Source organism: Myotis davidii, unplaced genomic scaffold (genome assembly GCF_000327345.1).
Source record: "Myotis davidii unplaced genomic scaffold, ASM32734v1 scaffold594, whole genome shotgun sequence".
Taxonomy (NCBI): domain Eukaryota; kingdom Metazoa; phylum Chordata; class Mammalia; order Chiroptera; family Vespertilionidae; genus Myotis; species Myotis davidii.
Window position 1 is genome coordinate 712,565 of NW_006285787.1, and position 10,041 is coordinate 722,605.

The window sequence follows — 10,041 nt, forward strand, 5'->3', positions numbered from 1 at the left end:
GAAATGATTAAAGGAAGTTCATATGAAGAATATAAGGAAATTACTTGGTTTAAAATCCATGGTCAAGATCAGGGGGCTATGAACCATAAAAGAGTGGGTGTAACTCATGAATGGAACAATTTATTGACAAAATCAAACTGCAGTTTCCCAGGCTCAAGACATTTCCTGTCTTGGATGTCTGGGTCTGTCTCCATGCCAAAATAGCCTTACTTCAAAGTGCTTGTGGGAGCAGAAAGGAGAATTGGCTTAATATGTTTAATCAGTGCTGGGTGGGGGAAGTGGGAGGGAAGTGGGCTTAGGAATAAGTCTGGGTTTAAGAGCACGTGGACCACAAGGTGGTAATCATTTTTTCTGAAGACCAACATCCAATGCACTTCTCAGAGGGAAGGCAACCCTGGGAGAGAAGAACTTGTTAAACAAGAGGAAACAATTTTGGAAGCTACTTAAGTGTGCAGGTAAGTCATAGTGGTGACTTCTTCAATTTTTCTTCAATTTTAAAGAAAAATTACAATAATGATTCAAGGAATCCTGAATATCCTTTATCCAGATACATTATTTAAAAAAACACCCTTTTCCACTTTTTAAAAATAATTCTTTCTCTCTAAACACATGTACACATACATAGTACACATATACATATAACCTATATTTTGAACCACATGGGGTTTGAGAGTAGTTTGCATACACCATGCCCCTTTGCTCCTTAATATTTTAGGGTTCATTTCCTAAGAACAATGATTCTCTTAAATAATGATAGTACACTTTTACAAATTCAGTATATCAAGCATTGATACAATATTCCTACCTATTCAATAGATTATAGCCATCTTTTTCTGTTAGGGTAGGCCTTTTTTTAAAAAAAAAAATATTTTTATTGATTTCAGAGAGGAAGGAAGAGTGAGAGAGAATCTTGATCCTCCAGGGAGTGGGCCTAAGCTGGCAGGTGGACATCCCCTGAGGGCTCCCAGACTACAAGAGGGTACAGGCTGGGCTCAGGGACTGCCCCCCCTTCCCCGAGTGTATGAATTTTTGTGCACCAGGTCTCTAGTCTATAATAATTTCTCTCGCCGAAACCGGTTTGGCTCAGTGGATAGAGCGTCGGCCTGCGGACTGAAGGGTCCTGGGTTCGATTCCGGTCAAGGGCATGTACCTGGGTTGCGGGCACATCCCCAGTGGGAGGTGTGCAGGAGGCAGCTGATCGATTCTTCTCTCTCATCGATGTTTCTAACTCTCTATCTCTCTCCCTTCCTCTCTGTAAAAAATCAATAAAATATATTTTTTAAAAAATAATTTCTCTCAAGGAAAGTGTGACACTGTAGTTGTTTGTCTTCTCAACCAGTCTCTTGGATTATTGGAACTAATTTATGTTTGAGAGTCAACTTCCCTCTACTGTTGTCCCACAGATGAACCAATTTTAGAACCACTTCCCCTAGTTCTTCCTGTTCTGCAGGATCTTCAGGTCATTACACAACAACAGGGAAGGTGGTGGAGGAGAGGGACAGGAGGTGACTTGAGGGGCATGGGGTAATGTGGGGAAAGGGAGAGGAGACCCCAAAGGCTTTGCTGTCAGGGTGTAAGGAGCCTAGGGTCTCTAGTGGAGCCAAGTTTCATCTCAAAGTCAGTCCTTCCTTTTCCCTCCTTCCCTCCAGGCAAAATGAAGCTGACTCTGGTGCAAATCTTTTTTATGATGTTGCTGCTGTTGCTGGGCCTTGGGACGGGCCTGGGCTTGGGCCTTCGAATGGCGGCTGCGGTCCTGGAGGATAGTGATCAATCCCTGAATGAATTGTGGTCCAGTGACTCACAGGACAAGGCCGGAGTCACTAAGGAGGGAGAGGGCACCCGAACAACAGAAACCCTGCTGCTTAGCAATAAAGGAGTGGTACAACCTGGCTGGCCTGAGGAGACCATCATCAATGAAGATGAAGTTGGAGGAAACAAGATGCTCAGAGCTGAGGCTCTCTCTCAGAGCAACAAAGACTATCCCAGGCTTGACCTGATGGCCCGGGAATGCAATACCATGATGGCACACAAGATGAAGGAGCACAACCACACATGCATCGCCCAGTACACATTCATCCACGAGGAGCTAGATACAGTCAGAGCTGTCTGTAAGGGTCCTGCCGTTGCCTGTGAGCTCCAGGGACGCAAATGTCACAAAAGCTCCCGTCCTTTTGATTTGACATTTTGCAGGTTGTCCAAACCAGGCCAAGTCACTCCTAACTGCAATTACCTGACTTTCATTTTTGAAAAGTTCATTATTATATCCTGTAATGACATGAAGGTCCAGGTAATACCTAATAGATAATGAAGCAACTGACTTTCTTCTTTTTCTTCACCTCTCCTCTTCCTCTTTCCACTTCCTCTTTCTCATGCTGATTTCCTCCTCTTAGGTATTCTGCAATAAAGGTTCTGGGAAGAAAGACTGGCCTATTTTTTTATTATCCCCTCATGAAAACACAATTCTTCTTTGCCCCAGGGTCCACACCGCTTGTATTATGTTCCTGGGATTAGCAGTGGCAAAGTAGGTTAATGATATCTAGATAGGTTCTTCCTCTCATCCTATCTCCTGCCCTGGAAAGAGATGGGTGAAGAAATGTATTCCTGTGGTCCTGGTCATTAGTCTGCTCCTGGTCTGTTTGCCTTTGGGTGTGGACTACCAGAGTTTAATGCATCCCTTACCCATGTCTTTCCCTGCTACCCACCCTAAGCCTAGGTTGATAAACCTGGACTTCCCACACAGCACTTCTCCACTGTAGATGTAAACAAAAGTAATTGCATCTCTGACTGCATCTGGAGAACTATGTGGAATGGGTGTTTTTCTTTCTTTTTTTCCTTTTTATTGGCTTTATTGGGGTAACACTGGTTAACTGAATTATCCAGGTTCAGGTGCATAATTCCACAACACATCATCTGTACACTGCATTATGTGTTCACCACCCCAAGTTAAGGGGATGGGGTTTGAATAGGGCCTAGATTTAGGAATTTAGGGGTCTGCTGGTAAGGTGTGATGGTCTTGCAGAACAAGACAGAACTCATTGGAGTGTCTTAATAGTTCACCATACAATGAATTGCATAGCTTTTGGTTAAGAAGTCAAACTTGGGACCCATTCACATTTCATTCCCAACTCTAAATGCTTTTGGTTCACCTACTGGACAAATTCCTAACATGGCTAATTTTCTCTGCCATGCACTCTTCTTTCCTCTCCTCCCACCTCACATAGAAAGTCGCCCTCTGGTGTCTGGGACTGACTGGGACAAGCAGTGACATCTGGGTGAGGCACCCTGAGCTTGGACTGACACCTGTTGTCCTGAGTCTCATTTCTTTCAATCAGTTGGCTCCAAAGAGGTTCTGAAACTTGTGCCCAGGGGGTCATCGTAGGCCCCTGAAGCCAGGCCCTGGTTCCAGGAGGGAGGCCTGGTAAGTGGATGGCTCATTTGGGCTGATGTAGTGTTTCTTTTGTGGGATCACATGACAGCAGGTCACGAGAATGGTGCTGACATATTGATTTTGGGTGACTTAAACGCATCCTGTACATAGGATAATTTGGGACTCTGGGTTACCAATGGTCACTACTGATCTTTGGACTTGAGCACTTGTGTTGGAGGCTTTCAGCCATCCAAGTGCTACTCCTGTTCCATAGCACTTGATGGTGGCAGGGGTAGCAGTACATGTTTCTTTTCCTTTGAACCCCCAGCTGCTGTCACCAGAGTGGCTACTACACCCATTTGCAGGCTCCACACACATGGAAGTATGGGGGGCTGCTCCTGTCTCCTGCAAGGACTTGTGAGACCATTGTTTTGCAGTGCCAATGGGGCACTTCCAATCAATGTCCTCTCTTGGCTCTGATTGATGGGTGATGGTATGCTTTCTCGAGTTGGTCTTAATCTGTGCAAGATGAAGGATAGTCATTACTTGCATAAACAGGACTGTTCTTTCACTCTGCCCAGGGGCTCCTTGCCTGCCCTTCTGGCTGGTGGCAGGTGTGGAAGGCAGGGATGTGGTGTGGTCAGAGGTCACATCCTAGGAATGCAGTGATCATGGCCGAAAGCAGTGGTTGGAAAACTGCAGCTCGCGAGCCACATGCGGCCAATTGAAACTTCGTGGCCCATGCACAGAAGTCGGTATTTTGTGGAAGAGCCACACTCAAGGGGCCAAAGAGCCGCATGTGGCTCACGAGCCACAGTTTGCCAACCACTGGCCTAAAGAGTTCAAGAGAAGATATAATTAGAAGATGTGTTGTTTTGTGTTTAGACTATATAATTCCGAAAGGCAAATTCCCCATGACCAGAAAACGAGTTATTATTCTCATTCTCCTGCATACTCCAAGTGCTTTGGTCTGAATTTGTGTTCCCTCTCCCCCAATTCATGTTGGAATCCTAAAGCCCAATGTGAAAGTGTGAGAAAGTGGGGCCTGTGGGAAGGGATTAGGTCATGGAGTCTTCATGAACGGGATTAGTGCTTTAATAAAAGAGATCCCGCAGAGCCCACTAGTTCCTTCTGCCATCTGAGAATTATATGAGGATCTTCAACCCAGAAGAGGGCCCTACATGACCATGCTGACACCCTGGTCTTGGACTTCTAGCTTCCAAAACTATGATATATAAATTTCTGTTGTTTATAAAATGACTGGTCTATGGTATTTTGTTCCAGAAAACTAATGGACTATGGTGCTAGGTAAGACTTACATTTGTGGCCATTATCAACAATGTAACCTTTTTTTTTAAAAAAAATGTGCTGCCTTTTTCTTGTGGTGAAAGATACAAAATTATCCAAGAATGAAGAAATAGTTCCTAGATTTAACAGGAAGAGATAGTGCCTGCATAGGACAAAGAATCTGCCTGCGTACTGATTGGACAATAAACAAATATACATCTTTTCTCTACCCATAATTCTAAATCTTCACTTGATAAGTCATTATACCAGCAGTTGGATATCCCCCGAGGGGTCCCGGATTGAAGAGGGTGCAGACCAGGCTGAGGGACTGCTACCCCGCCACCCCCTTGCACGAATTTTGTGCACCAGGCCTCTAGTCTATATAATAAAAGCTTAAGTGACCATTATGGCAGAATGACCAGAATGACCAGTTGCTATAATGTGCACTGACCAACAGGGGGCAGACACTCAGTGCACCAGGATCCCCCTGGTGGTCAGTGCACTCCCACAGGGAGATCGCCGCTCAGCCAGAAGCCAGGCTTATGGCTCTGACTGAGCAGCAGGCGCAGCAGCAGGCGCAGTGGGCCAGGATGAGCACAAGTGGCATGGTGCCCAGCCCTGATTTGGGGTCCTCTCTGGCTGCCTGCCACTTGGCGCACTGCTACATCCCCTGAAGGGTCCTGGACTGTGAGAGGGATGTCCTGGACTGTGAGAGGGATGTCCAATTGCTGGCTCAGATCCACTGGCAGTCGGATATCCCCCGAGGGTCCCAGACTGTGAGAGGTTGCAGGCCAGGCTGAGGGACCCTCCTCCAGTGCATGAACTTTATGCACCAGGCCTCTAGTCATTAACATAAAATAATAGAACATTTTAATAAAAATTAATATTTTTCTTGAACATTAACTTACCAGACACTGAATAACTGCCTAAATTAATAAGCACAATGCAAATAAACCTATGTTTCTTGTTCTCCAAAAGCAAAATATTTCCTGTTGCATACACCAAACAAGTCAGTCCAAGACTTGACTAATGACGTGGCAATTGGTTGCTAAAGTATTCACTGCTAGTATTAGTGGAGAGAAATGGTGCGCCTGCGCATAAGGCATGTAAGGGAAATGAATGCAACATGATTATAGTAATCAGTCATTAATGAACATTGTAAGTTTGTTATTAATAATTATGTATAACAGGATATTATAAAAATTAAGTTATAAAATTTTTATTAAAACATTTCTTGTATACCGTTATATTGGCTGGGCCACAAAAATATTCATTGTGGGTCGTATGTGGCCTGTGGGCCAGGTATTTGACATGCTTGTTGTACATATTCTAAGGAAGGGATGGAAAATTCATTTTACTTGAAGGTCTTCAAGGAGCTGAAGGGCAAAGGTTCAGGTTGAAGGTCACCTCAGGTAGGCAGGTAAGGTAGACTCTAGAACAGCCGTGGGCAAACTACCGCCCGTTTGAAATGAATAAAACTAAAAAAAAAAAAAGACCGTACCCTTTTATGTAATGATGTTTACTTTGACCTTATATTACTTCACACAAACACTCCATCCATGCTTTTGTTCCGGCCCTCCGGTCCAGTTTAAGAACCCATTGTGGCCCTCGAGTCAAAAAGTTTGCCCACCCCTGCTCTAGAATGTCAGTGTCTCATAGTGGTTAAACACACAGAATCTGGAACTGCACAGCCTATGTTCAGGTCCTAGTTCTATCATCTACTAGCTGATCTTGAGTAAATAAACTCTTTGCTCTTATTCATCAGTAAGTGGGAAATATCCTGAAGCAAAACTAAGAATGTCTTGTACATTTTAGGTGCTCCATGTATATGTATATGTGGAGGAGGCAGCTGATCGATATTTCTCTCTCATTGATGTTTCTAACTCTCTATCCCTCGCCCTTCCTCTCTGTAAAAAATCAATAAAATGTATTTTAAAAAAAGATAGGCTTAAGTCTAAGGGGAAAGGGCAGGCGTGGCGGGAGGGGGTCAATGGGGAATAAAAAGGAGACACCTGTAATACTTTCAACAATAAAAATAAGTTTTTAAAAAAGTGAGCTTAATTCCCCTCTCCTTGAGTGTGGGCTCAACTTAGTGATTCAGTTCTAATGAACAGAACATGATCAAAGTGAGTGACAATATGCTGCTTCCAAGGTAAGTCAACGAAAGCATTGGACTACTTCCTCTCCTCCTTCCGACTTCACCTTCTCTTCTTCCTCCTCCTCCTTCTTTTATTTTGTTAGAACAACTCAGCAAAATAAAAGTACCATTTATTATTGGACAACATTGTTTCACACACATCAAACAGGCCAACAACAATAATAACAAAACCCCACAATAAATAGCAATATCATAGACCCCCCAAAAAAGGATAAAAAAGAAACCTTTTTATCTTTGGCCTTCTTAAAGATCTCATACAAGCCAGCTACTTATAGTATAGCTAAGTACATATACAAAAAAGTTACTGGAATGCTTGGAATAAGATTTTTGTTGTTGTTGCTTTTTTAATAAAGTTTTTTTCTCTCCTTTGAGATTTTAATGAACATGGTCACATCACAAATAAAGCCAGAAGTTGGACAGAGAATGCACCAAAGGCTGGTTTGGTCATCGCAAGGTCATTAAAATGGCTGACCTCTAACAATATGTACAAAAATATAAAAGGTCAATACAAACACATTTTCCTTTTTAAAGTTGTGGGGTTTTTTTTTTGTGTGTGTGTTTTTTTTTTTTTTAAGCAGGGCCTTGAAAGTTTTGGTTCTTTTTTTCTCCCCTGTTGCAAATTGACATTGTGGGTTTGGCTGGGCGGTGATGCTACTGCGGTGGGTGGGCTACTGAAGGAGAGACCACGTTCACATTCTAGAGGGGAAGTGGAGGGTGAATAGCTCACGGAGGCTTTTATATATTTTTTAAGTTTAGCTTTTCCTGTTTTGTTGTCTAGTCATCCTCATCGGTCTTCTGCTTCTTGGTGTCAGCATCGTCATCCTCATGATCTTCAGCTGCCCGTTCGCCCGTCGCTGCTCAGCATCCTCCTCTGCATCTCCCTCTTCCCCCCCTCCCCTTTTCCTTCCTTCTCCCCCTCCCCTTCTCCCTCCTTCTCATTCCTCTTCTTCCTCTTCCTCAGTGTCAGCTTCCTGCTCCCCATGTTCCTCATGAGCGGTCCCATTCGCAGGTGCAGCTCTCCCATTCTCTGCCTCCTCCACAGCTTCCTTCTCCTCCTGTTAAGTCCTTGGTGGTGAGCTCGGAGCTGGCGTCCACGTCTGTGTCTGGGGCACGCGGGTGATCCGATGCAGCGGATTTTTTTTTTTAAGCGGGTGTTGGGGGACTCTGGCGAAGAAGCGGAGGTGACTGCAGCGACGGAGAGGCAGCCACGGGACCAATGCAAAGATGGCTTTTCGGGGCAGCCATCAGCCTTGGACTTCTTGCTCTTGAATCACTTGCTCTGGGCTGAGCTGGGCTGAGCTGGAGCCAGACGCTCAAGCAGCTGAGAGAGCACCACGTGGTGAGGAACTGAGGTCCTGCTGACGGACCAGGCAGGACCTAAGCCTTCTCCCGAGAGCCAGCGGTGAGCTTTCTTGAAACCGGCCCCTCCAGCTAGTCTGAGGGCTGCAGTACCCGCTGACATCTTGACCACAACCTCATGAGAAACCCTGATCCAGAGCCACCTGCTTCCAAGCTCCTGACCCTTAGAAACTGTGACAGAATAAACATTTGTTGCGTTAAGTGGCTACGTTTTGAGGTAATGTGTTACACAGCAATCAGTAAACAGGATAGTTACGAAATGCAAGATTTCCACCCTGGCTCATTGTGGGTTTTATTTTAATTTCTCCACTCATGGTCATTACTTTCTTTTCTTTATCTGGGACCTAAAGTTGATTACATTTATCTCCCACCCCAGTTAATAATTGACCTATCAACTTAGTTAAAAACCGTAGACTTATTTCCAGGACATTTATAGACTTTTGAAATGTATCAACTTGTCTCCAGAGATGTTGGATTACTACTTATTCTGATCATATAAATTCCTCACAAAGAAAACTGATAATACTCCATGTTGTTATGGGTTAGTGTACTAGACTGTTAAGAATATAAACTAAAAAAATGCATACCCTCTTTAAAAGGGTAATTTTGTAAGATGTATTAAAAGCTCCTAATATATATTTTTTCATATTACTTGACCCAGGGATTTTACATTTCACAATATATCCTAAAAACTTAATTTAGCAAGTACTTAAAGCTGCATGAATAAGGATGTTCACAGTCGCATGGTTTAAAATAGTAAAAAGTGGAAAATCCTTAATGTCCGGCCATAGGGGTTATTTAAATAAGTAGTCTAACAGTGAAATACTATTCAGCCCTTTAAAGTAATAATAAAAATCTACATTTATTAACATGAAAGAATATAGATGTGTTCAGTGAAGAAAAGTTTATAGTGTATTTTTTATGATTCTGTTTTATGAAAATATGCATGCATTAAAAATTTATACATATACCTGTATTTAAAAAATCCTAGAAGGATATATGTCAAAATGTCATCAATGGTTAACTTTCAGTGTTAAAACTTAGTGTAATTTTAATTAATGTTCTTAGTTTTTCTCCTAGTAATTTAATTAATCAAGAAAAAAGCAAAATTCATTGTAGAAAACTAGAAAAATATGAAAGGTTATGGTTAAATGTACTTACACTATTCACAGTTAATCACTAAATATTTTGGTGCATATACTTTTAGCCTTTTTATGTGCAAATATAAATACAACATGAATATCCTTAAAAGCAAAATTAGAATCAAATTTTATTTGCAGTTTTGTATTATACTTTAAAAATATATTTTTAAATGTCTGAAATAATACCAAAGTCACAGAAAAATTGCAAGTCCTGGACAAAGAACTCCTTTATCCCTGAATACTTTAGTGTGTCCTTCTTACAAACAAGGATATTTGCATACATGACCACCATGCAACCTTCGAAACCAGGACATTAACATTGACATTATGGTAACATCTAATGCAGACCTTATTCAAACTTTACCATTTGTCCCAATAATGTCCTTTATAGCAAAAAGACTCAATTCAGAGTCATGTGGGGTTTTTTAGTTGTCATAGTTCTCTATTCTCCTTGGGTCTGATATAGTTCCTTAGGCTTTCTTTGACTTTAACTCTTTTGAAGATTATAGGCAAGTTATTTTGTAGACTGTCCCTCAATGTTTGTCCTGATTGGATTCAGATTCCGCATCTTAGCAGAGATGTCACAGACATGAGGCATGTTCTTCCCACTGCATTCTAGCAGTTCCCTTTCAATTCCAGTTTGATCTGTTTGATCTTGGCTCAGGTGGAATTTGCCAGGTTCCTCTATTGAAGCTACCATTATTTTTCTTTTGAAACTAATAAATATT

General features: G+C 42.4%; 1 protein-coding gene across 1 annotated transcript; it reads left to right on the forward strand.

Moving 5' to 3' along the window:
• Window positions 1–1,654: 1,654 nt before the first annotated feature.
• RNASE10 (ribonuclease A family member 10 (inactive)) lies at window positions 1,655–2,376 on the forward strand. The gene has a single exon (XM_006756779.2). It carries the CDS (start codon window positions 1,655–1,657, stop codon window positions 2,303–2,305), a length of 651 nt encoding a protein of 216 aa, XP_006756842.1. The 3' UTR covers window positions 2,306–2,376.
• Window positions 2,377–10,041: the final 7,665 nt, after the last annotated feature.

What these genes read in the sequence shown, in the direction of transcription:
- RNASE10 (XM_006756779.2), top strand. Translation starts at nt 1,655, where the DNA reads ATGAAGCTGACTCTGGTGCAAATCTTTTTTATGATGTTGCTGCTGTTG.